Source organism: Rhinolophus ferrumequinum, chromosome 24, assembly GCF_004115265.2.
Source record: "Rhinolophus ferrumequinum isolate MPI-CBG mRhiFer1 chromosome 24, mRhiFer1_v1.p, whole genome shotgun sequence".
NCBI lineage: Eukaryota > Metazoa > Chordata > Mammalia > Chiroptera > Rhinolophidae > Rhinolophus > Rhinolophus ferrumequinum.
In genome coordinates this window covers 4,181,179-4,206,822 of record NC_046307.1, presented here as the reverse complement: position 1 = coordinate 4,206,822, position 25,644 = coordinate 4,181,179, and the positions used below count along the sequence as shown (strand labels likewise).

General features: G+C 48.7%; 2 protein-coding genes and 4 non-coding genes across 6 annotated transcripts; 5 read left to right on the top strand and 1 right to left on the bottom strand.

Annotated features, from left to right (window-relative positions):
• The first annotated feature begins 3,789 nt into the window (after positions 1–3,789).
• RACK1 (receptor for activated C kinase 1) lies at positions 3,790–8,378 on the top strand. Its single transcript, XM_033096726.1, has 8 exons — positions 3,790–4,020; positions 5,041–5,212; positions 5,749–5,896; positions 6,095–6,190; positions 6,586–6,696; positions 7,126–7,266; positions 7,804–7,914; positions 8,266–8,378. The coding sequence occupies exons 1-8, from the start codon at positions 3,912–3,914 to the stop codon at positions 8,329–8,331; spliced, it is 954 nt and encodes a 317-aa protein (XP_032952617.1). The 5' UTR covers positions 3,790–3,911; the 3' UTR covers positions 8,332–8,378.
• Positions 4,290–4,357, top strand: LOC117017159 (small nucleolar RNA SNORD95). Its single transcript, XR_004422031.1, has one exon. It is a non-coding gene; the product is annotated as a small nucleolar RNA SNORD95 (small nucleolar RNA).
• LOC117017154 (small nucleolar RNA SNORD96 family) lies at positions 5,507–5,582 on the top strand. Its single transcript, XR_004422027.1, has one exon. It is a non-coding gene; the product is annotated as a small nucleolar RNA SNORD96 family (small nucleolar RNA).
• Positions 8,379–9,632: 1,254 nt separating the features above from the next.
• Positions 9,633–19,064, bottom strand: TRIM41 (tripartite motif containing 41). The gene is made up of 6 exons (XM_033096723.1): positions 17,977–19,064; positions 14,333–14,428; positions 12,017–12,247; positions 11,482–11,504; positions 11,159–11,286; positions 9,633–10,729 (listed from the first exon to the last, which is right to left on the bottom strand). Exons 1-6 carry the CDS (start codon positions 18,781–18,783, stop codon positions 10,128–10,130), a joined length of 1,887 nt encoding a protein of 628 aa, XP_032952614.1. The 5' UTR covers positions 18,784–19,064; the 3' UTR covers positions 9,633–10,127.
• A 1,727-nt stretch (positions 19,065–20,791) lies between these two features.
• On the top strand, positions 20,792–20,864 carry TRNAV-CAC (transfer RNA valine (anticodon CAC)). Its single transcript has one exon. It is a non-coding gene; the product is annotated as a tRNA-Val (tRNA).
• A 391-nt stretch (positions 20,865–21,255) lies between these two features.
• TRNAK-CUU (transfer RNA lysine (anticodon CUU)) lies at positions 21,256–21,328 on the top strand. The gene has a single exon. It is a non-coding gene; the product is annotated as a tRNA-Lys (tRNA).
• Positions 21,329–25,644: the final 4,316 nt, after the last annotated feature.

Below are 25,644 nucleotides of genomic sequence, written 5' to 3'. Positions count from 1 at the left end.
TAAATAAATAATGACTTTTTGAAAATGGGATGTGGGGAAAACCCAAGTATTAAAGCAGGTAACTCTGTTCTCTTCCCTTTCTCATTTCACAGCAAATCCTGACAGGGTGGTGACGAGGTCTTGGAGTGCTAGAAGGGAAAGCAGTTTGTGCTGGCAGTGTTAGTGAGAGAAGAGAGAGGTGCTAGGAATAACGAGGCCAAAAGGACACCGGGAGAGCTAAAGGTGGTGATAATTTAACTTTCTGGGCTTGGGGAAACGGCTCATCTCTGCATGTGAAAAGTGTAGGAGATGCAACAGCTGCTCTTACCAGCAGACCTGCAGAAGAAGGCAACGTCCCTTTAAGTTACTACTTTTCTCCCCACCTCTTCCACTCCCAAAGCGGGAGGATGGATCCCTCAGGGATTTGAATTAAAGAACAGGGAGGCTCATTCCTCCATAGCTATCCCTACTGAGGTTCATCCTTAGGCCTTCCTGGCCTTTCCCTCATCCTAAAGGCCTCGGATCCAGAGTTGGACTGAGCCTTCTGGTTGACAATTCCACTCGGCACCAAAGCAGGGCCCACAAACATCAAGAGGGATCCAGGTGGCCTGGAAGAGGATCCCTGGAGGCCACACACAACCCTTTTGTCTGCCTTTTCTTAAGCACATAGAAACCCATTATCCCCCTACAGCAAAGGATGGAATTTCTCCGCAGGCCGGCTATGTAGCCCAAGTGTGAGCAGAGAGGGCGGTCTCCTCTTCAGCCCTCATATCTTGTAGGCTAGCCTGCCTCAAGGTTCCATTTCAACATATTCTCCCGACCCTAGTTCATAGGAAATTCTCTTCCTGGTAAAAAGCTCAGAAAAGACACCATGGGTCATCTTTTATTTTTTCCTACCACCTAATGCTGTGTTCAATCCTTTAACATCAAGGCCAGAAGCTTGCCTTCTCTTTGCATTTCTTATCGTCCTGTCTCGTCTAAGGCCACCTGGCGGGACCATGCCCACTTCCACAGCCTCTGACTCTGCACATCTGCTGAAGCAACCAAGGCCTGGGGAATCCCACAGTCCACTTCCCAAGAAAGACCAAACCAAATGCCTTAGGATTTGCTTTCTGGGGGACCGTTAGATCTCAGATTTCTGCCTATGATGGACACTGAATCTTTTTCAAGAGACAAAAAAAGGACATGTGATTTCTTTGTAAGATCTGTTTCTGGCATTCATTTAATGCCACACTCCTACATCTCACTAGCAAGAATGGAACAGACCAGTAATTATACTCCCATGTTTCCTGTCTCCAACCTTTTTGAGGTTAATTCTTTAGGCCTCAATCACTAAATAGCTTCCATATACAGAGCCCAATTCTAGACCCTGGAGTGAAAGTGGGAAAGCCCGAATCCTGCAGGCTCTGACTATCTAGGAAGTCCACTATATTCCATGTCTGTCTCCTCTGCTGGCATCGCCAGATAGGACTTGGTAGGCTCCAGAGCAAAATCCGAATTACTCCCTGAGCCCCATAGGAGGAGCACTGCCAGAATCATCTCAGAGTAAGGGACCCATGTGGCGAGAGGCCCATGGAGTCACGGGAGGCAAAAGGCATGTATTGAGTTTGCAGTCCAGCTTTCAGGAAGCGATCCAAGAAGACACAGAAGTAGGGGCTATCCTGGGACCTGCCAGCTTCTGGAAAGGCTCCTGGAGATGCATTTGTGAGGGAGCTGCGAGGCTCCTTTTAATCCTGGATTCCTAGCCCTACCTCAGGGATGCTGATTCCACAGGAGCGCCCTGGGCAAAGTTCAAGAAATAGCTGAAAGAGGGGCAAAAATATAATAATGTGACTGAGTTCTGATGTCTTTGGGAAGCAGAGGGAGGAGGCAGAGGAGTGCTCGAGGGCGGGGAGGAAATCCTGTCTTACAGGCCGACAGCCAGGGAAGTGCTTGCACAGCCCATTTACAAACCCAGGTGCATCGAGTCGCTGGCCTGGCCGAGTCGTGGGCAGCGAGCAGGTATTGCAGTGGGTGAAGGCAGGGACCATGACCACAGGAGAAACAAGATACGTGGGTTTGGGTGGAGTGTTGGAAAAGGGGAAGGACAGCCAGTTGGGGGTGCCAAGGAGGCAGGTGGCATACAAGCGGGTAAGTCATCAGGCTGTGGAGGAGCATAGGTGGACAGCCTGCAAGACCCCCGGAGTGCAGGTGTTCTCCAGGGAGGGATCGTAGCCTTCCCCATACACCTGGGTGGCCACAGCCCGTGCCAGCTTTGCCACCACCCTTCACCTAAATTCTGCCTTCCTTCCTGCAGCCTCCCAGCATGCGCTACCAAGGTCCTTCCCCAAGGCTGCGAGGCCACCCACCTCCATCTCACTGTTTGGTTCTCAGCTTCTCCAACAATCCAGCTCTTTCCGATGGACAGATTACCCCACTCCCTCCATATACCTTCCTTCTAAGTAAAACATTATTTCTCTTCTATCCAGGGGCCTATCCCACATCTGCTGGTCTTTGATCCAATGCGGGGAACACCCCCCCCTTTCCCAACCCCCTAAGGAACTCCAAAAGAGTCCTGTGTTGTTCAAAAGAGTCCTGTATCACCAAGACCTAAAAGAGGGTCTGGTCCCCAAACAATGCTAAGTAAGTTGCATGCATTTCCTCTGCCAGTCCTTGTTCTGGGTGTATTACCTATGGGAACTCATTTACTCTCCACAACACAATGTGAGGGAGGTAGTATAATTTCCAATCTCATTTCACAGATAAAAAACTAATGTTACAAAGAAAAAAATAAACTTATGTATAATCCTTCGTTTATTTTGTATAGATTGAGGCTGCTATCATCGTGAGCTATGCCATCCCTCTAGCCCCCACTTTAAAAAACATTTGAGGTGGGTGCTGCCAACATTTTCTTTTATCAGGGATGTGTTGGAGAGGGAAGCGCTACACATTCGCGCACCAAGCGATTCAAGGCGAGGCCGGCAGGCAGCCAGCCAGGTAGCCATATTCCACTGCTTCCCTGTCCAAGGGAACCTCTTTCAGGGCATGTCTGGTCCCCCAGATCCTCAGGCCTCTTTCTGTGAGTTGGTTAAGCCCGGAGCCGGCTTTCCACCGCAGTCCCCAGAGATCAAGAACCGGAGGTTCTTCCTCTTGGGGCCTTTCAGTCTCTGCGAGCTCTCCGCGCTCTTGCGTAGGCGGAGCGGGTGGCTGCCCAGCAGCCCACAGACGGACTTTTCGTTCTTTCCGGGTTTTCTGCTCCGTAACCCATTCTTGCCTTAGTGCGGCACTGTCATTCCGGACCCAGAGTGCCCCAACCAGTACCATCAGAGCATAAACATCTTGAGGGAAGAGCAGCCCACTGAGCATGGAAATCTTTTAGCGTTTACTAATTCTCCTGGGCACAGTTTATGTTAAAAATGTAATACTGTATTTTTCATATTGCCCACCGTTACTCACAGTTGCGACCTCGAAATCAAACTCCCTATGCGGTGCCAGCCCAGCCACCAAGCGGAAAGGGCGGGACTCGCGCTGTAGCACGTAGCGGCAGTGAAAGTCTCTAGGCAGTTCTCGTGGGAATTTGTCGTGCACGTTCTTTTTTCCTCTTCTTAGACATGATGCCCCAGTCAACGTTTGAGGAGGCTTTTTAAGCCCTCGGTTGTAATATAGTTTCAGACTGTATTTGCACAGCTCTGCCAAATTATGTTGCGTGGCGGAGGGGACCATGAAGTCTTATTTCACTTCGCCCAACGTACTACACGGTGCCGCCATCTTGTTCAAAGTTGAATGATGGGGGCCGCCATTTTGCTCGAGAGGGCGGGTATTTCCGGTTCCGGCTGGAGGCTACTCTTTCTTTTCTACTGCAGGGCTGCGGCGGGAGCGGGTGCTCTGTGAGTCTCTCGGAGCTATCCAGGTCCATCCTCGTCGCTTTGGCGACACCCGCACCCGCCGCCACCATGACTGAGCAGATGACCCTTCGTGGCACCCTCAAGGGCCACAACGGTTGGGTGACCCAGATCGCTACCACTCCCCAGTTCCCAGACATGATACTGTCCGCCTCCCGAGGTACGTGCTGGGGTGTGTGGCAGAGGAATGGAGGATAAGGGACTTGCACGCGCCGCGTGCCTTGTCCAGTGGCACGCTCATTGGCGGCCCGGAAGACTCCGGGCGGGAGTTGGGCATGTGGACCTGAGCCTAGGCCTCAGTGCGGTGCTGACACCGAAGTATAGATCAACCCGTGGCAACCAGTAGGGTTGCACGGTTGGGGATTTTCCGTTTCTTGCTTCTCTACCCGCAGGTGTGTTTAAGTGTGCCTAGGACCGTATGGGTCTGGCGGGGCGATGATGACACCAACATGCCATCTGAGTGCCCTTGCTGAGATCCAGAGGCTGTTTCTGAGCTGCCGCCTGGCCCTCTGGTCGGTGGGAAGTGGGTGGACAACAAAGGGACAGCATAACCCAAACCTCCGGGCTGGCCCGACCCTACCCTTTATGCCCTTTGTTTTTTTATACTTGTGTGCATGATGGCGTTTGAAGGCTTTTTGTGCCTAGAGTTTGCGCTCACGCTATTAAAGATCGTCTGAAGCTAACACCAGCTTTTTAATAGGCTCTTTAATAAGAAAACTTGAGTGGAACACGTTTCAGTGAAAGCGTCCTATTCTGTAGCATATAAAGCGATTTTACTAATTACAGCACTTCTGGCTGCTCTCTGCAGTAGTCGCAGGAGACGTACAGCTAGTCTTCCCATACACAAGCTGCTGTGTTTTGCATTAGATGTCAGACAGACTGAAATAGACATTGAATAGGTCCATCTCTTAGAAAATGGCATCCCTAAGTTTTGCACACCTGAGTTAAATTGTCACCGTACTACTTAGCTCTACTTGGCTCTTTGCTTGAATAGTGAGTGAGTCACTTGGCCGTGGCTGGTAATGCTCTCATAGCCTGCAGTTCCCCTCCCCCCTTAAATGTCCTTAATTTGTTAGATTGTAAACCCACCAAAGACATTGAGGCATCCTGGATTACCTGGTAGGTCAGCAAGTGGGCTGTGGGGTTCCTCACTGTGTTTCCTGTTTTACTTAACCCTTAGACAAGACCATCATTATGTGGAAGCTGACCAGGGATGAGACCAACTACGGCATCCCACAACGTGCTCTTCGGGGTCACTCCCATTTTGTCAGTGATGTGGTCATCTCCTCAGATGGCCAGTTTGCCCTCTCTGGCTCCTGGGATGGAACACTTCGCCTCTGGGATCTCACAACGCAAGTAGCTGCTCACTTAGCTCTGGGGCATTGGGAGAAGGCTGGGCAGAAACGAAGTAGATACTGTTGAGAGGTGGTTTCCCAGGGGCCATCAGATCCTTTGTGGGCATTGTAAGTCAGAGTATCTAGAGAGAGTAGATGAACTTGTTTGGCCTCCTTTGTTGCTTTTAATTGAATTGCTGAGGAGTCATCTGTTTCAATAGTTTCGCCAGGTATTGTGGTTAGTAGTAGGTGAGAATTTGAACATGGTTCATCTTGGGAGCTCAGTATTGGTGTGGTCGGGCATAATAGAGGATCCTGGTGATGACAGGTGACATTGTCAGCCAATCCCCACGTGGGAGTGAGGACATGTCCTGCAATTCTGAAGGAATCCTCTGGTGTATTCTCAGCCAAGGGCCTGCTGTGGTCAGAACCATGTCCAGAATTGTGTGAGTACATGTAACTCCACTGGGACAAAAACAAGGCCAAAGAAACAGTCTCACTGGAAGAATGCTTTGCAAAGTCTGTCTAGAGAATGACTAAGTCCTTCCACTCAGGGGCACCACCACACGCCGATTTGTGGGCCATACCAAGGATGTGCTGAGTGTGGCCTTCTCCTCTGACAACCGGCAGATTGTCTCTGGCTCCCGAGATAAAACCATCAAGCTATGGAATACTCTGGGTGTATGCAAATACACTGTCCAGGTAAACTGAAGTCACCCTTCTTAACTTTGGCCTTACGTGGTCATTTCAAGTCTCATCTGGAATCTAAAGGGGTTCCAGTGATGTTGAAGGTTTGGATTCAGGGGTGTGAATACAAGGTTGTCATAACTGAGGGGAGGGGTGGGTGTCTAGAGGTCCGTGGGACGAGCTGGCTTCTCTAATTTCCTTTCCATCCTCTAGGATGAGAGCCACTCGGAGTGGGTGTCTTGCGTCCGTTTCTCACCCAACAGCAGCAACCCTATCATCGTGTCCTGTGGCTGGGACAAGCTGGTCAAGGTGAGTTTGGAACCAGGGTGCGTGGTCTTCGCAGGCCGGGATGTGTTCCCACTGCCACCTCGGTGGTTATAGGCTCTAGTTATGAGTATTTAAGCTTTGTCTCTCAGTTTACCTTTTTTCTCTTGCTAGTTGGTCTGAAGTAGCTAATTAATGAATCCAAGTCCTTTGCAAGGCAGCATACAGAGCATTTGTTACCTGTTTTAATCCTGATTGCCCTTAAGTGGCCAAGACAAGTTTTTAGCCTATTTTTGGTTATTGATAGAATGAAAAACGACTGTCCTATCCAGTAATGCTTTTAAACAAGCTTCCGTGCACTTTGTTTGGCTTGAGCCCTCCTGATCTCTGCATTCAGGGCCAGGTTCTTGACCTATGGACCACTTCTTCCCCCATCTTAGGTGTGGAACCTGGCAAACTGCAAGCTGAAGACTAATCACATTGGTCACACAGGGTACCTGAACACTGTGACTGTCTCTCCAGATGGGTCCCTCTGTGCTTCTGGAGGCAAGGTACTCAGGCTAAGAGTCTCTTACTCAGTGGGGAACACTGTTATAGAGAAGACTTAAGACAATGAGGTAGCAATCCAAGAATAAATGTTACTGAAGGTCGCTTTCTGAAAACGACATAGATAAAGCGTGCTGTTTAAAACGATGGTCTTCTGTAAAGCTGGTTCCTTAAAGCTGTTGGTGGGATTAGGATCCTGCTTTCAGAATTGATTGTGTGATTTAATATTTAGAAGTAGGGTTGGTGGGTTATCTATCGTGCATTAAAGGAAAGGTGTATTAGAGAGGTAGACATTGGTACTTGTCATTAGTTTGGGAGACTTTCAAGATGGGGAGGTGGGGGAGGATAAAGAATTAAGACAGAATCTTGAGACAGCTGGGATTAACATCTGGAAGAGGTCACATTGCCCTGACTCACCTTTCCTGTCTGCCCAGGATGGCCAGGCCATGCTGTGGGACCTCAACGAAGGCAAGCACCTTTATACACTTGATGGTGGGGACATTATCAACGCCCTGTGCTTCAGCCCCAACCGCTATTGGCTCTGTGCTGCCACCGGCCCCAGCATCAAGATCTGGGTGAGTGTGGGCTACAGTGGAGGCCAAGTACCTAGCTGTTCTCTGCAAGCCCTGGTAACAACTGTGGTTGATATGTCACGTGACTTACTGCTGAGATCCAAACTTCCTGAACAACTGCTGAACTAAGTAAGGTTGTCCTTGGAGACTCAGAAAGAGCCAGTCAAAACTTCTGAGACTGGAATTTGCAATGGTTGGGAGATCTTTGCCTACTAAAAAGGGATGGCCAGCTAGAGCAGCTTATTCAACCTCCGCTCAGTTGACATTTGGTCTGGATAACTCAGGAGCAGGGGACAGTCCTGTGCATGTTAGGGTGTTTAGCAGCATCCCTGGTCTTTATTCCCCACTAGGTGCCTATAGCAAACTCCTTCCATTACTGACAACCAAAAATGCCTCTAATCATTGGTGGCAAAAATATGTAGTTGATTACTGAGTTACAAAGGGGACCTGGGTGGAGGGGGTGGGGGAATTTGAGTTCTTTTAGTGTCGGTGGCATTAAAGTACTAAGAGTTTCCTTACCCTGGTTTGTTCCTTCCCCAGGACTTGGAGGGCAAGATCATTGTAGATGAACTGAAGCAAGAAGTTATCAGTACCAGCAGCAAGGCAGAGCCACCTCAGTGTACCTCTCTGGCCTGGTCTGCTGATGGCCAGGTAAGTGGGTATATCATCTGCTACTTAACAAGACTGGTATATTTGACATAAAGTAAAATGACAGGGTTGGCCAGGACGATTTGGGAGGCCCTATTTAGCTGTGTCAGTGAACACAGTACGTGTTCCTGCATTGGAAGGAAGGTTTTGGTCTGGAGGGTAGTGTTTACCTGTCTCCAGTTATTGCCTTGACCATTTACAAGCATATGAATCCTTATCATCAGCTGTCGCTTCTAATAGGAATATATAATCCCAACCAGGTAGTGGGGGGTCTTAAGGAGGGCCATCTCTGCTGCGTTGGTGAGACCAACTTCCGCTGGTCTCTGACCTATCACTATCATTTCTCCGTTGCAGACTCTTTTTGCTGGCTACACAGACAACCTGGTGCGAGTGTGGCAGGTGACCATCGGTACCCGCTAGAAATATATGGCAGAGCTTTGGAAATAAAACTGGTTTTCTGAGTTGTAGTCTTTCTCTGATAAGCAAAAAGCCACTTCCTGTGCTGCATTGCTTACAGGTTTACACAAGTGCTCAGTTAAGATACTGGCAAAGAAAGCATGGGCTGAGTAAACAGGCTTTGGGAGGAAGGGGGAAGATGTCAGCCTGTTGGTTTCCCCTCATCACAATCCTGTTTCAGATACAGGTCTCAGGGCCTCCCTTAATCCTGAAAAAGTAGTTCATGAAAGAGACTGATTATTCCAGAGTGGTTGCAGTTGATTTATAATTAGCCTGAATCCTCTGGTCCAACTCTCAATACATGAGAAGTGAACAAAAATGCACTTTGTCATTCCTTCAAAGAGATTATAATAGTGTACATCAAATTGGGTGTTTTGTTAAAATTGAGGTTTTAAATTTTAAGGAAAGGCAACTCACCAGAATTGCTGCTTAATTTCTTTTTGCTCTTTTCCATAATTGGATATTAAAAATTGTGCAGAGTGGTCTGGGGATATTCGTAAATCTAACCACAGCTGGCTATATTACAAACAGCATAATATTGAAATAGCTTCTATGTACCCTCCATTTCTTCCTCCCTTCAACTTTTTAGGGGTTCAACCAGATATATTTGTGTATAAAAAACTGAAAATGTAGTCAGTGTGGGCTTCAGAGTGGAGATTCTTGGGAAAATTAGTCCTAAAGCCTCAAAGCAGTAATAGGAAGTGGCAAAAGATTGTAAAGTACAGTCTGAAGTGTCAGTGAGAAACTAGGATATTCAAGTGGGTGGTTCTGAGTTACATTCTCAATTTCTGCTCATCTAAAGGAATAGACTCCACAAAAGAAGCAAATAAATTTTATTTCCACAACACAACCCAATTTCCCTTTTCCCCAGGAACGTAATTGACCTGGGCCATCAAAGCACAGGACTAAAGCTGGTAAGTGACAGAAAGCAAGGGGTTACTAGAAAAATAGATTATACCCAAGGCGCTCCTCCCAGGAACCTGAACTGGTCCCCAGATTCCCCATCAGTGCTCACCCAAATAGGGAAATAGACATGACCATGTGAGGATGGAAACTTGACAAAGAACTCAGTCTGGCAGTGAAAAGAGTAGGGTGAGCTTTGCTCCTAAATTGAGTGCTGGAAAAAGGGAGAAGAAAATAATTTATTGGGGGATGTAATGTTATGTAGTTGCAATTGTGTTGACCATCCCAGATATTTCACTGCACTGAAGCTAAATTCTAGCCAGTCTATGGAGGTAGAAATTGGGGATGGAAGGAAAGATTCCCCCAGAAAGTAGATGGTTCTTTATTACGCAGCTCTACCTTTGCCCCTACTCTAGCCTGCCTCCCTGCAAAATCTCCCAAATCCCTTAGCAAAAAGTATCAGAAAATGTAATTGGAATGGCGTAGTCATGAGTCTGGCCCAAATCCTCCAGCCTGGGAACTGATGTGAAGGTTCAAGAGCAGTGGTGGGGAAAGACATGAATGAAATGACATGCCCTCCCTTACTCAAACTCAGGCCCTGGGCAGATGGAGGGAGGGAAGACCAGGCAGCTGTTAATCTGGGACCCATGCAGACCTGTTGGACAGACAGTAGGTGAGAGAAAGCCAGGAGGGTTCTTTAGACTCAGAGGGAGAAGCAGGGTCCTGGGGTCAAAGGGGAGCAGGAAGCAATGCAGTCACAAACAGGAGCCTCTGAGCCCCCAAACTTATGGGCCACCTTCCACTACCACCCACCCCCCCAGTGCTGACCAGAGGGGCCCCTGCGGGTGGCAGGTGGATCAAGGGCACAGCTTGATGCGGGTACCCTTGGAGAGCACCCTGAAGAAAGGGAAGACACGTTCACCCAGGAAGGCAGCTGAGAAGGTGTGCACATGGGCCAGAGTCTCCGCGTTGTAGAAGCCCAGGCGCCCAGCTTCATAGTCCAGGTACACGCCAAAGCGCCGCGGTTTCTCAGTTGGGCTCAGCAGTGTCTGTTCCGTTGAGCTCTGTGCCTGGTAACGTTTGCCGTTGGTGCCCACACACCACACTTCCCGCTGGAGCAAGGGCTGCTGGGGCAGGTGGAGCCGGCGGCGGCGGTGGTGATGGCGTGAGGAAGAGCTGGCATCCCCGATACCCACAGAGGACCCCCCAGAGCCCACCTTTTTATATCGGGTAGATTCGCGGGCTGCGCCCACCGCCCAGCCCCGCCGCCCACCCACCTCTACCTCCCAGTAGTGCCGGCCAGAGCGGAAGCCCTGGGCCCCCAGTACGCAGCAGTCGGCCGAGAAGCGCTTGGAATGGTCAGCAACCTCCTGCCGCCGCTCTGCCAGGCGGACCCCCCGGCGGTCAGGGGACAGCATCAGGGCCGGGTGAGCCGTGTCAGGGTCCAACGTCAGGTCCACTTGGGAAGGGGAGGACAAATACGCCAGGGCTGGACTGACTGTTCCCTGTCAGCAGCCAACTCTGAGGTTCGGCCTTTCCTAATACCCTCCCCTCGGCCCCACCCCCAACCCCCAGCTGTCCACAGCTCCCCACCCAATCCTAGAGTCCAGGCTGAGGTCCCTATGGGCACCACCTCTTAATCCCACTCTTGTTTCCAGGACATCTGACAGGTCTTCCCTCTGGCCCTGGCTCTTCTGCCACCCCACCCGCACCCCCAACACCAACCTGGGCTAGGATAGAAGCTACTCTTGGCCTGAAACCCCAGGTGACCTATCTGTATCCTGCTCCATCTCAGTCTCCACCCTGCCCCTGGGGCCCATCTCCCTCAGAACCCAATCTCAGGCCTGAAAGGAAAGGCAAAGGAAGGTCATACAGGTGACCTCCCTACCTCGGGCGGCCTGACAGAACATCCGGCTCATTTTCCTCACGATGGCATCTGTCAGGAAGTCATGGCTATGGGGTTGACACGGGTCAGGGGACCAGACCTCGGGAGGCTGCAGCTGTACCTCTTCACACCTGGAGGAAGGGGACCAGGCAGGGGGTGGGACCATGATATTCCCATGGGAAGAGCAGAAGCTAAGGGGAAGGAGAGGAGGGTGCAAGAGGTAGAAACGGGTCCTGGGGAAGGAAGGAGGGGCAGGATAGCCAAGAGAGGCAGGGGTGGGGAGCCAAATGCCACTGGGTCACAAAGGATAAAGGGTAGAAACACACCTATTGAAAGTCTCCTTGATGTCCTGGGAATAACAGAAACACAAAGGGAGAAAGAGACAAATAGAGAGTCAGCTGCGCAGGGACGGCTCCTTTCTCCCAGTCTGATTCCAACCAGAGAAGGACTGAACTTGAACAGGGAATGAAAAAAAGCACCTCAAGGCCCTCAGTAAACTTGCATCCATCTCAGTCATCCCGAGCCTCAGCACACCTAACTCATCTCATCCTGCTATGAGCCCAGAACACTTCAACTGCAATTCAAGAATTTTCACAGTATGATTTGGTCATTTTTCAGAATGTCACTTTCCTCGACTCATTTAAAACCCTTCTCCTACAACTTCTTTCTTTTCATAGGATATAATCACATACACCCCACATTCGGCAATAACTGTCTCCAGCCTCAAAAGACCTTTGGTCTTCGGGTTATATCACTGTGGCTTCCTCCCAATAAGAGGCAGCTCTGGACAGGTGTTTATAAGCAGTGCCTGACAGCAAACACAGGGTGCTGTGGGGCAGACGGGGAGGGGACACTACTTACCTGGAGCAGCCGCAGGCCCCCCTGCTGGCTCCGCTCCTGGGCCTCAGCCAGCAGGCGGCTCAGCTGGGCAGCCTGCTCCGAGAGACGGCTGGCCACAGCTCCCGCGCGCCCTAGCTGAGCTTCGTGCATCTCCCGGAGGCGCCGCTCCAGCCCTGCCTGCTCTTCAGCCAGAAATCGTGTTAGCCGCCCAAACTCGGAGGCCACAGCTGCCAGCTCTGACTTCATCTGGCTCTGGAATGATGCAAAGGGGATGGTGGACACCTCAACACACAGAAGCATGAACCTCCAATTCTGCAATGACTTGACCCCAATCCAAGGCAGAGGAGCCCCACATCCCAAATGGATGAAGGCACCTGCCCCCTTCCCCGCCTCCCAGCCCTACCAGGCACTATTCCCCCCCAATCCTGGCAAACTCACCGACCTCTGCTGCAGGACTTACCACCACCTTGGCTACCTAACTTGACTCACTCTTCAGGTCTAAGCTTAAATACTTACTGAGAGAGATCTTCCCTCCCCGCAGGTCTGGTCAGGACCACTCCCATATATACTGTTGTCTCTCCTCACGGCATAGTTCTCAATTTGAAATGTTACGTTTACCTTGGAGTACCTTTCAACATCCTTTCCCCCACTGCACCACAAACTTTGCCATAGGGTCCTCGGACCTTGGTACAGTGTCCACCACAGAGTAGGTGCTTGGTTAAGAATTTTTTGAGGCTGTGGGCTGCTGCATGCTGCCGAGGGCTGCTTCGTGCTGCTGTGGGCTACCGTGTGCTGCCAGGAGCAGCTGGTGGCCAGTGAGTGGCCGGCAGCCATTGTGAGTGGCCAGCAGCCGGCGAGAGCTGCCATGATCTGCTTTGAGTGGCCGACCAACAACCGGTGACCGATTACCTCAGCTGGGGGGAGCGCAAGGCTCATAATACCAGCATGGGCCAGGGAGCTGTGTCTTACACAAGTAGACTGAGAAACAACGGCTTGAACTGGAGTGTGGGGGGGAGGAGGAAGAAGGGGGGGAAAATTATTTTTTTGAAACAAAAAATTCAGGAATCAAGATATGAAATTAGGATTCTAACTATGTCACTAGTGACCTTGTGAAAGACCCAATTCTAGATCAGGAACCAGCAAACTTTTCCTGTAAAGGGCCACATGATATTTTACACTTTAAGGAACAAGAGGCAAAATCAAGGCTATTACTCTATAGGTACTTCTATGTATAACGAGAGAGAACTTCTGTCCATCCACTCCCACCCCATTTGCCTGGGCTGGGCAATCCTGGATGGTAGTAACACTTTTTGCTCATGTATCATTAGCTGGAGACATTCCTGGGACAAAGAGTGACAGGCCAGAGTGGAGAGGGAAGTCCTGACTGGCCAAGTGGGTGAAGTAAACAGTTTCTCTCTATGCCCCAGTGACAGTGACACTCAGATCCTGACACCTTCTCTGCACCCCTGGAGCCCAAAAGTCTCAATCTGGGCAGCTGGCTTGAGGCAGGCTGACTCCCCAACCCCAGACTGGGATTCCACCACTCAGTGCCTGGCAGCTGCCAGCAGCAGAGTCCCTAAAGGGCAGGTGACAACGAGCGCAGGCCCTGGGGAAGGGCAAGGACCAGCCACTGGAAGGCCCGGGGAGGCAGGCATGGAGGATGGGGCAGAGGCCAGACAGGAAGGCTGTCCTGGACTGGGTCTCTGAAAGCTCAGCGCCAGGCCGTTCCAGTGCCCGCTGCCCTTACAAATACAGATGGGGTGAGGGATGGGAGTTGGGGAAAAATGTATCTAAAACTACTTCTGGGGGAGAGGTGAGCAATGATGAAAAACGACTCAGAAACACTGGACTACAAAATACTAGGTCTCTGCAACACTAACATTCACTAATTCCTCCCCTCCAATTAAAATACCCTGGCCCCCTCTCATGCTCAGGGCTGCTGTGCCACCTGCCCCCTATCCTGGGATGTGGAGCTTCTCTGTTGGCTGCTACATGGATTTTGCAGTGCTCCCTTCTGCTCTGTGCTATCTAGCGTGGTGGGCACAGCCTCTGGGGTTAGGTGTCCGGGGTGGTACGCCTGCTCTGCAGCACTGAGCCGGACACTCAACTTCTCCAAGTCAGGCTTGTTTTCAGCCCATTTTGGAACCTGGGGATGTACATACCTCTGGATCTTCTAACACCTCTCTCCCTTCAGGACAATGGGAGGGCATCTACCTCCCTCCCTCAGGCCTTGGAAACCCTTCTTCAGGAGATCTAGTCACCACTGTGAGAGCAAGCAGCCCATGTTCCCTGCATGACTGCAGAGCCTGCCAGCCTTAGTCAAGGACATGCCCCCACCTTCAGCTCTGTCACCCGCCTCTCCTCCTTGGCTTTCATTTTCTGCACAGCCTCCAGGTGCTTCCTCAGAGGTTCCACGTGTCCCTGCAGTTTGGCCTGAAGGAATGGAGAAACGAAAGTGAACGGCCTGGGCTAGAAAAGGTACCTGCCCTCAGAATCCACTCCCCTATCTTCCCTGCAGCAGTTGGGGCTCAGAGCCTAAGCCCCATCACAGGTATCATACTCCCTTCCTCCCCTTCCTTCTCTTCAGAAGATGACAAAGGCTCCAACCCCCCACCTGCACTCATGTCCACAGCCATGATGTGTTTCTAAAGGTAGGACCCTGATGACTAGTGAGCCCCAGAGAGTTGCGGTGGGCCTGGCTTGAACACCTCACCTCAAAGTCCTTTCGTATGATCCTGCGTAGGGTTCTTTTCCCCCTCATAAGCAATCTTCCTCATAATTTTCATCTTTAAATACTCTTCTGATGATTTTGTGCATATGATAAAAATCTTTCACTGGTTCTCTACCACTTGCAAAATATGAGGCTCTCATTGGCCCTGCATTTCTAGTTTCCCCTCCTATACCTACCCCTTCTACCTAGACTCTTAGTTTTAGCCAAATAAAATTTGTCTTTTTCTGAGTATAACTCCATACCTTTATCCTTGCTGTTCTCTCTGCCTGGGAATGCCCTTCTCTGCTTGGCCCAAGGCATTCTTCCTTTAAAACCCAGCCATCTGACCAAGCCCCTGATCCTCCCTTCCCTCCACTTCCCCTGGAATCCCAAGGAACATGAATACAAGCTTTTAGATAATTCACAGGCATTGTAATCATTACAAGTGTGCCTTCCCCAGGACACAGGGATGCCTCCAGGCAGGATCCCCATTTTACTTATTTCAATTTCTATGTTTCTCTATCTCCATCCTTCTTTCCCAATTACTTGCTAAATGGAAAACAAAAACCTTCTCCTCCTAAGGTTTGAACCTTCATAGCAAATATGCACTTGAGCTCTGTTCCAACAATTTATAGCAGTCATTTTCTTTAAAGGGCTCTTAGACCAGAACATAAGCCCAACCTGTTTGCTCTTTTCTTTTTTATGACTTCTATGTTTCTCACTCCTTTTCCTTGACGGGTTAACACAGGACAGAAGAGCTCAAGCCTAGACTCCAATCTGAATCTGAATGCAGCCAGGTGACCTAAACAAGCCATGCTTCCAGTTTCCTCATCTTAAAATGGGAATTGGGAATCACACAATCTCCCTCATGGGCTGTATGCTTAGCAGTGTCTGGCACGTAGCAAAAGATCAGTAAATGTGATCCAGTATTTCCAACCTAGGCCTTAAGCTGCCAATGACAGCCTGATGACCCTTGAACTAAAGAGGATACTGACGCAGGGTACAAAAGGCAGTTGTTTCAAAGAGTAAGTGGTTGTAGAAAAAAATTACAGTAAGAATAAGATTACAACCAATCCACAACACGAAAACAGCATAAATTACATAAAATTTTGCCTTTTGATATTACCTTCTATTTTTCTCTAGTAGTGTCAATAATTTCAACTCTATTGATACAGAATTTATGATGCTTAAATTTCCCATTTAAATTTCCTAAATTGTTGACAAAAAATTCATAAGTACAAATCCAAATAGAGTATTATTTAAGTGAAATTTTCAAGGACATTTCATTTTTTTGGAGCTTTATACATCACTTGTGTTATTACCTATTCAATAAAGAAATATTTCTACAAAATACTGTGCCAAGCTGGTGTTAGTTAATGTACGTACAATGTACGTATCTGAAAGGAATAAAGTATCTGACTGTAAAATAGCCTATAAGTTAGAAAGAGAATCACTCAAATTAGTTCTATATAATAAAGCTTATGTATTTACATTTGCTGATCAGTCAGTGTCGGATTATTTGTGTCTATGTGACCTCCGATTGGACTGGCATTCAACAGATGTGGCTAACACAAATTAAAATCCCGTTTCAGAAGCTCTTTGAAAGAGTCCCGTTGGGGGAGCGTGAAGGAGTGGGATGCCCATGGATACTCCACCCTGGGATCGAGTTAACAAAGTGACTGCACATTGTTTAATGGGTACAGTTAACTAGGAACTGAGAGGATATTAAAGGGAAGGGCAAAAGGAGCTCATAATCTCCCCTAATAATGAAGGGCAATATTTCCAATGCACTGAGTCCCATACTAGGCTGGGCTTTCTAAAGATATTCTCTCCATCACTGATTCAGAATCTCTAGTGGTAGGGTCTACTGTAGTTTTGAAAACCTCCATGAGTAATTCAGACAATCAGCGGAGTTTGACAATCATTGTCTAGTCAATTTGTCACGAGGGGATGTAGATGTCTTAGCTATAGCACTTATTCGATAGATCAGAGGCTCTAGGCGTGTTTCTCTAAAATCGGGGTAATGATAATACCTAAATGAGGTTATTGTAGGAATCAGGAGAAGGTATGAAAACCCAAGTATGAAAACAGAAGTTACAAAACAAAAAAGCTCTACACCAACCACAAGGAAGCTACTCTCTCCTGTTCCTGGTCCCACTACTTCGCTAAGCATTGCTATTAGAGCTGGCTGTCTCAGGGCCAGATCTCCTTTATCTATGTCCAAAAAAGTCAGGATCAGAAGTAGGGGGCAAGATATTAACCAAAGTAGAATCTGTCTCCAAGAAGTTACACGTCAAAAAAGTCAAACTAACAGACATCTAAAGAGTGGTGTCGTTAACAGTATTGGAGGTGTCATAACAGTGTGTGAGGGGGGTGTCATAACTAGTAGGTGTGCGGCCTGTGTATATTACTTAAATCTCTCTCTACTTCCCGGTCTGTGAAATGGGAATAGAAACCATATCAAACTCACAGGATTGCTCTTTCTTTTAAATAAGATAGTCTATGAAAAGTGCTTAGTACAATGCCTGAGGTACACAGTATATTTCAGTAAATACTAACTTTTAATCATGGACAAATTAAAGTTCAAAGACATTCAGGGACTTGCCCAAGTGAATAGGTGCAGAGCCAGAACTTATGATTTAAAAGTCTCTCCCTTTTTTCTCAATTCCCAGGAAGGTCAGAAGTTCTGGCCAGCACATCTGAATGACACAGATCCAACAAAAGTCCTCAGGGAGTGAACCAAGCCACATTACAAGGTAGGGAACCCAAAAGTAGGCAAATGCAGAGCATTTGGGTCTACACTAGGAGTCATTACTACGCTCCTGCTCCTCAGAGCCCTTTCTTGTTCTTTGAGATCCCAAGTTCTTCCCATCTCTAGGGTCTCAGTCAAAGGCTTAAGATTCACCAAAAGGAAAATGAGACCAGTGGTAAAGCCCTAAGGGCCTGTCACCTGCACTCCTACACTTAGGGACATTGGGACGTGTGAAACAGCAGTGGCTTTCCCCCAGGAGAAACACAGTCCAGTGACATGGCATTGCCAGCTTTGCACAATTTCCTTTGAGAAAGCCAATCTTTCCTGGTCTTCTCTGTGTCTGCTTTGTCTGTGTACAGGATCCTTCTCACTCTAACCCACGTTGGTGCCAATAAGTGCTTAGATAAGGAGAATCAGCTCACTAGAACATGATGCTCTTTGGAGGGAGACATTTCCTTTTCCCAGCTCCTCTTCCTTCCTCTCCTCCCCCACAAAATTCCCATCTTCTAGTTCTCTCACCTTGTACTCCTGCACCACCTCCTCCAGTGGCACCACGCTGTGCTGTTTGTGGCTCCTGGATTCTCGGCACACCACACAGATGGCCTCTTCGTCCACCTCGCAGAAGAGCTTCAGGGCTTCTTGGTGTTTGGGACAAACGCCCTGCTCATTCCCACGGCTCCCCCGACTAGGGGCTGGGTGCATCTGCCGAATCACCTGAACCATGTTGGCCAGCTGCAGGTTGGGGCGGAAGCTCCGCCTGGGAAAGCTCTTCCGGCACTGGGGGCAGGTGAAGCACCTCCGAGGGGCCGGAGGCGGAGGCAGCGGCGTGGTGGGGTCTAGATCCTCTTCGTCGTCCTCCTCCAGCACTTCTTCCTCGTCCTCCTCGTCCTCCCCCCTCAGGTCCTCCTCCATGTCCAAGTAGTAGTCCAGGTCTTCCTCCTCGTCTTCCTCCTCCCACACGTAGTCCATGTTGTCCCAGTTGGATTCGCCCATGCCACCGGTCCAGAATACATCCTCCTCTTCCTCCTCGACCTCTTCCTCCAAGTCGCCCTCATAGTCTTCATCCCTCATGGGGGTGTCCCACCCCCCACCGGCCCCCACAGCCTCCACTTCCTCTTCTTCGCCGTCCTCCTCCTCCTCCTCCTCCCGGTCTAACTCGTCCCTGTCCTCATCCTCCCCTCCCCATAACTGGGTTACACACACTCGGCAGAAGTTGTGCCCGCACCCGATGGACACGGGGTCCGTGAAGTAATCCAGGCAGATGGCGCACACCGCCTCCTCCTGAAGGGTCTGCACAGGGTTGGGTGCCATGGCAACGGCAGCCATCTTAGTCTCCAGTCAGCTAGTGTAGGTGGTTGGTGGGGGTAGGGGCGGGGGCTCTTCCCTCAGACGCCCTGGCGACCCGGCCCCACCCCCAGCCCTGCCTCTTCACACCTTGCCTTAAGCGCAGCCTGAGAAATGTCCTCCCGACAACCCACCCCTCCACGGTTTCCCACTCCCAGACGACAATCGTGTCTCTGCCAGGGGAGGGGACAGAGCTGAGCGCTACCGCCAAGTCCCTCAGGTGGCCCTGAGTGCAAATCTGCCCCAACGCTCTCTTGGCCTCCTCATAAACCCCCGCCCCTCCTCACTTCCTGGCTCCGCCCCTTTACTTCCGGCCTCCTTCCCAACACTTCCGGCGCCTACGAATTACGCAAGCTCCCGCCTTCCCTCCACGGTCGCGCTAACGCCCCCTTTCCGCCCCGGGCCCACGAACGACAGGAAACGGCGAGGAGACGCTCTAGCACACACTCGGGAACAGGACAGGAGGGCTAGAATGATAATGGCCCACTTCTCTGTGGTGCGGGTCAGCGGGGAACGCAGATGAAACAGAAGGACCAGCCCCCCCCGTCCCCCACCACCGGGGATAAACTTTGGGAGACAGTGGAAGCCCTTGCGATCGTCCGCTCTCGGTGCTATGACCGCATCGGCCCGGCGCCATCCTACCGCCCGGACCCGGACCACTGCAGCAGGGATTCCCCACAGCCGATGCCGGAAGCGGAGGGGCGGGTCCGGGTGAGCACCGTAAAGTATTTCCGGCCCTTCTAGGCGGAGGACTTTGTTGTTTGAGGACTCGGAACGTCCCTCGGAGACGATCGGGGGAGGGGCCTGAAGAAGTGTGGTGGAGTGGGACCGGAGATCCTCCCCTTCCTCCGCACTGTAGTTGACATTTCCACACCTATTTCAGGAACTGCCGTCCGGTCAGTGTCTCATTATTTAGAAGAACTTTCCTAACTGCACATCAGTAAAGGGATACTGACAAGTTATTGCATGCACATTCACAGTGGAACACGCTTTAGCTGTAAAAAGGAATCCTTTTCAAGCTGTGTTATTAAGTGAAAAAAGCACGGTACTGAACAGTGTGTTGAGTATACTACCATCTGTTTAAAGAGAATGAGAGGATGTTAAGTGTATTTGATGTTTCTGTAATCCTGAGTTTACTCATATAAAATAAGGGTAATAGTTCCTATCTCAGAAGGTTTTGTGAAATTAGAGTTAATATTATGCAAAGCGATCAGAATGTTGCTTAGCACATAGATAGAAGGTTCAGCTACCCATTATGATCGTCGCGGTCATCTGTCTCCGGCAGAATACTATACCGTAGGAGCAGAGGGTCCCTGGGAAGGCTGAGGGTCCGTGATAGAAAGGACACTTTTTCGTATATGATATTCTATATCTTTTGAATTTTGAACCAAATCAGCGTTACTTAAAGGAAAAAAAAAACTTTCTAAATGCCATAATTCAACACTTCTAGAGTTGTGTACTACGCCTGCTCCGCGAAGAAAATACCTCGAGATCTGTTTTCTTGGGTTCCCTAAGAGTAGGGGCTCAGACTTTGTTTGTGGTATTAAATTTACTTGAGAGAATCGTATCCGGGATGTAGATAGAAGTTTATTAGTAAAGACTTGTGCGATAGAAATAATACTTAATGCTTTTTAAAAATATGTCCTTTCATTTAAAAAAAAAAAACTGGCGGGGGAAGTTATAGGGTCGTAATTCTTGTTCAGAATCCCCAGTGAGTGCTGGCGCTGTGTGATGCCAGGGCTGGGCACACAGAATTTGCCCCCTGCCTCGTGGGGAAACTCCAAGTGGACCTGTGCTTTCTAGGGGTGTGGTGCCAAAACTTCGTGGGTGAACTATAGTAGACTATTCCAGGAGCTGCGGCGAAGTGCGGCACAGTTCAGCGGGCCAGCGCAAGGAGCCCACAGTCCCGCTGCAACAGGGTTCGGTCAGCCTCGCCATTCCGAACTATGTGTAGATTCAGGGTGGTGTCGGTCAAGCTCTAGGAGCAACGGTTTCCGTAGTGTAGTGGTTATCACGTTCGCCTCACACGCGAAAGGTCCCCGGTTCGAAACCGGGCGGAAACAAGCTTTTTGGTCTAGTTTTCAGTTCTTTGGTCACTTCCTCATCCCACCATCCGGTGAAGTGGTCCTCACAAGGAGGGAAGGGCGTGTGTGTCTCGGTATCTGTTTCCGGGAATCAGATGGAGAAGCGGGAGGGCAGCAGAGCCGCGCTCACAGCAGACCCTTCATAAGTATTGGCAATGTAAACGCAGTCTTGAACCGCAGCTAATCTTTTGATCTTCCCCTCAAATTCCTCTCGGCCATCTTTCCCACCTCGATGGGCCTAGTGAGTAGGACAAAGCAGGCGCACAGCGGGCGCTCCGTAATACTTGTACAGTCAGTCGTTTCTTAAAGTGTGCCCACATTACTGTATATGAATCTTTGTCTCAGACAGAATAGAAGGATTCAGAGAGTTGCCCGGCTAGCTCAGTCGGTAGAGCATGAGACTCTTAATCTCAGGGTCGTGGGTTCGAGCCCCACGTTGGGCGGTGGTCATTTTGAGAAATGAACTTTTGATACAAAGGCATCTCCTGTGCTCTTCCTTCCTTTGGTTAAGGAAGGTGTCAGAGCTAGACAGGTGATTGCCAATAGCTGAACTATAGTACCCCTTGTTGGAATGCACCCAGCCCTAGGGCAGGAATGAGGGGAACAAATTCCTGCCATTGCACTTGCTAAAATCCACCTACTACTGCCCACTGATGAGGCGTCTTCTGTTTACCTGATGACCCTCCCGGGTGTCCCGACGAGTTGCACTGGACACGTAGCTTCCCAAAGCTGTGATGGGACTGCAAATCCATCCTGAACGTTCGTGAGCGTCCAAACCGTAGCTCTGATATGGTAGCACCTTAGTGTAGGTAGAAGTCAGGATTCTGCGCTCTCACCGCCACCGCCTGATTCTGATGTTGGGTAAAGAAAGAAGTGTCTTTTGGTGTGCGACCCTCATCTTCAGTGTGTTTTCTTTATGCTCGATTTTTAAGCCGTCGATCTTTTGCAAAATGTTGCCCCACACATTCCAGCCTTTGCATTCCCCCCACACATAAAGGATGTAACAGGAACATCCTCAGTTTACCGATCTTGTCATGAAATTTTCCCTTAACTTCAGTTGAAATTCATTCCTCTTATTGATTGTTTCTTTAGTCCTAAAAATTCAGCCCATTTTCTATTTTCCAGCTGGAGAATTCTCCCCACATACACAGCAGACCCTAAGAGAATTCTGCTGATCATATAAAGCTGGTTTATTAACCTTGCTAAGCTAGCATTGCCTTCAGTCTCAGAAGTGTGTCGAAGCAAGGGAGTTCTGAGAAATTGGTCAGAGTCTGTAAAATAGACAGAATTGCTAATTCAGTCCTGGCTCATGTGTCTCTGGGGAGTTACTGTCGTCAAGGTCTTATCTTGGACCATATGGGTCTAAACAAGCTGGTGTTGGAAGAGTGTGAACTTTGACATTTCGTCTTGCACAAATGCTTGTGGATTTGTTTGCAAATTGTGGTTTCAGGGTTTGTTTGTTTTTTTCCCCCCACCATCGTGACTGGGAAACATTGCCAAAAAAGTGCTGCTTTCTCATTAAAGGGAAAACAAAGTGGACAGACTTCTCTTCCCTTTCTCCCAACAAACTGAGGGCTCCCGGGAGCTTTTTGCTACAATTCCTGCTTTTCTCTCCTCCACAGATGCCACCGCAGCCTCGCCCGCCAGGCTCTCGGTTTGAAATCCCCCTCCGAGTAAGTGACCTACACTGCTCTTGGCATAGAGGAGTCAATGTCATCAGTTCAGATGTTCAGCAAAAGCATGGGACCCTGGTAAGATCTTTGGTCTCTATCAAGAGTGGTAATGAAAGGCCGCAGAAGCAAAGGGACTCGCTCTCATTTCTATTTTAGAGAGATCCTTCAGAAATGATGAGCAGGAGGTGTGAGGGAAGGGAGGCTGTGTCAGGGAGAGGGGCTGGAAGGGCAGATGTAGTCCAGACAAAAGGTGGCTGGTGCAGGGGTGAGGCAGCAGCCGGTGAAGGAGCTGGATGCATGGTTCGTACCCTCACCAGGAGAGGGGCTCCCAGGTTTCTGCTTTAGATGAGAGGAGAAAGAAGTAAATAGTAAATGGAAAATTCCACAAATAAATAATTCATAAGTTTTAAATTGTTCGCCATTCTGACTAGCATGATGAAATCTCATGCCATCTCAATCCCTCCAACCCAGGACATGAATCGTCCCTTTATCCAGGGTATCCATGCTGTATATGCTCGTTAGTCAGTTAGTAGCCATCTGGATTACCAGACTGCATGGTGGGGTATCTCAGTGCTTGTGTTCAAGTCTCCTTTATTTTACTTAATAATGGCCCCAAAGGGCAAGAGTAGTGATGCTGGCAATTCAGATATGCCACAGAGAAGATGTAAAGTGCTTCCTTTAAGTGAAAAGGTATGTATGTATAGGAAAAAAGAAACATATATGGGATTTGGTACTATTCCTGGTTTCAGGCATCCACTTAGGGTCTTGGAACATACCCCCCCTTGGATAAGGGGGGACTACTGTAATGAGTTCAATCTGTTAGAGGTTATGAGATGTCTAAAAGGACATGGCCAAGACACATGAATCAGAAGTTTGGGCAGAGCCGTCATTGCTGGAGCCATAGATGTGGGGATAGAAGTTGTCAAGCTGTAGATAAAGGAGAAGTTGGAAGAGAAAGAAAGCCAGCAACCAACATTCCACAGAGGCCAAGGAAGTCGAAATGTATAAAAAGGGGGAGAAAGATTGGTAGAATCAAAGTATGGTCTAATAAGGGAAAGCGGTAAAACATCCATGGGTTGGGCCACCTACAAGTCCCTGGTAACCTTGAACTAGACTTGGACAAGAGGACCTCCAGCTCTGGCTCTCTGGTGGAGAGGGGCTCCCAGGTCACAGACATGTCAAGGGTCCTTTGGTAGGACTCAGCCTCGGTTCCAATTCCTGGCTCCGTAGGTCTACAGGAATCAGCGTTGGCAATGGAAAAACATTTTGCAATACTAAACCATTGATACTACTATTAAATTTGCACATATGTAGATAAAAATATAACATGCATTAAACCTCATCCCAATTCTGGACATTAAATGCTAGGATTGATGAGTTTTATTTTCATAAAATATTTAAAAGATTTAATTACATTTTTAAAATTTAATAAAGTTTTCAGCTTTATTTAAATATCATTGACTTAAAATTTGAATATTCATTAACTTCAATCTCCCCTTTATTTTTAATGGATAATTTTGCATAATTTATAAGAAATATATAATTATTTTGAAAGCATATGTAAAAATTTTTTCCATGCATGAAACGGTAAAGAGAATTTGATTTACCACTATGATGTTTAATTTATTTGACTTTCAAGTTAGGCAGAAGCGCTGGAAAGGAGGATAGAAAACCAGTCAGGGTAGAAAAACCTAGACCTGCTCGCGGTGGTGTCTGTCCTGTGGAGGTGTTGCAATCGCCGTCCGCACGGGGGCGGGAGCGGCCGGATTACTGCTCAACCATCCAGTCCCCAGCAGTCCGTTGGCAGAACTAGCTACTTTCCCCGCTATGCTGACTCTAATTCCCCCGTCCCCCGTGCCCTGTTCTTTTCCTTTTCCATCCGTCGGTCTACTATTTCCCCAACCCCGCGTTTCCTCACTTTATGTGTTGTGTCATTTTCAGTGGCTAACCCATAAACAGGATTGTTAGGTTCCTCTGAAGGAGGCACCTACCACAGGACACAGTCACACCACGTGCTGTTGATGGTGTGTTTATTGCTCCGGCTCCTATCTCTGTGAACACTTTTCCCTGGCCGTACTTTTATCATACATTTCCAACTCATTCTTGCACTTTTTAATATTTCATTTGTCATTGCGTGGCATTCCTGCCTTTTTGTTGCTTTTTAATTGGTCATGATTGTAAGTCCTTTGAAAGCAGTTTCTAATGACATAGGCCACCTTCTTTGCACCACAGACCTAGAGATCTGGAATATCCTGGTTAAGTGAACTGGTGTTGGATTGGAAAAGACAGGAGAGGCAGGAGCCGATGAAGGAGCTGGATGCATGGTTTGTACCCTCCCCAGAAGAGGGGCTCCCAGATTTCTGCTTTAGATGAGAGGAGAAAGAAGTACAGTAGCCCCCCTTTATCCATGGTTTTTAGTCAACTATGGTCCCAAAATAGTAAATGGAAAATTCCACAAATAATTCGTAAGTTTTAATTTGTCCGCCATTCTGAGTAGCACTGATAAAACTATAGTATGGATAAAACTATAATAAAATACGCACACATCTGTACACATAAACACTCCAACGACAGATGACTGATGCACACATTCATTAATTAGAAACTGTTTCGAGGTGTATAAAGAAAAAGGCTCAGTCATCTGTTTTCACCCAGTTTCAAAGCAGGGACCTTTCATGTGTTAGGCAACCGTGATAACCACTACACCATGGAAACAGATTCCTCCTGGTAGCCTTCCTGACTCTTACAAGATTCATAATCGTAGTCATTGCTCACATCTGCCACTTCCCCCTGTCAGGTCAGCCTTTAGAACTGTCCGCCCCAGAATATAAATTCCCGGATATCCCCGGGTAATAAATTTTGTCAAACTGCAGAGTGTGACCCGTTTGTGGGCCGTGAAATCAATCACGTCCAGCAATTAAAAAAAAAAAAAAGTTCCAATTCCTGGCTCCCTAGGTCTACAGGAATCAGCAATGGCGATAGAAAAACAGTTTGTAATATTAAACCATTGATACTACTCTTAAATTTGCACATATGTAGATAAATATATAACATGCATTAAACCTCATCCCAATTCTGGATTGCTG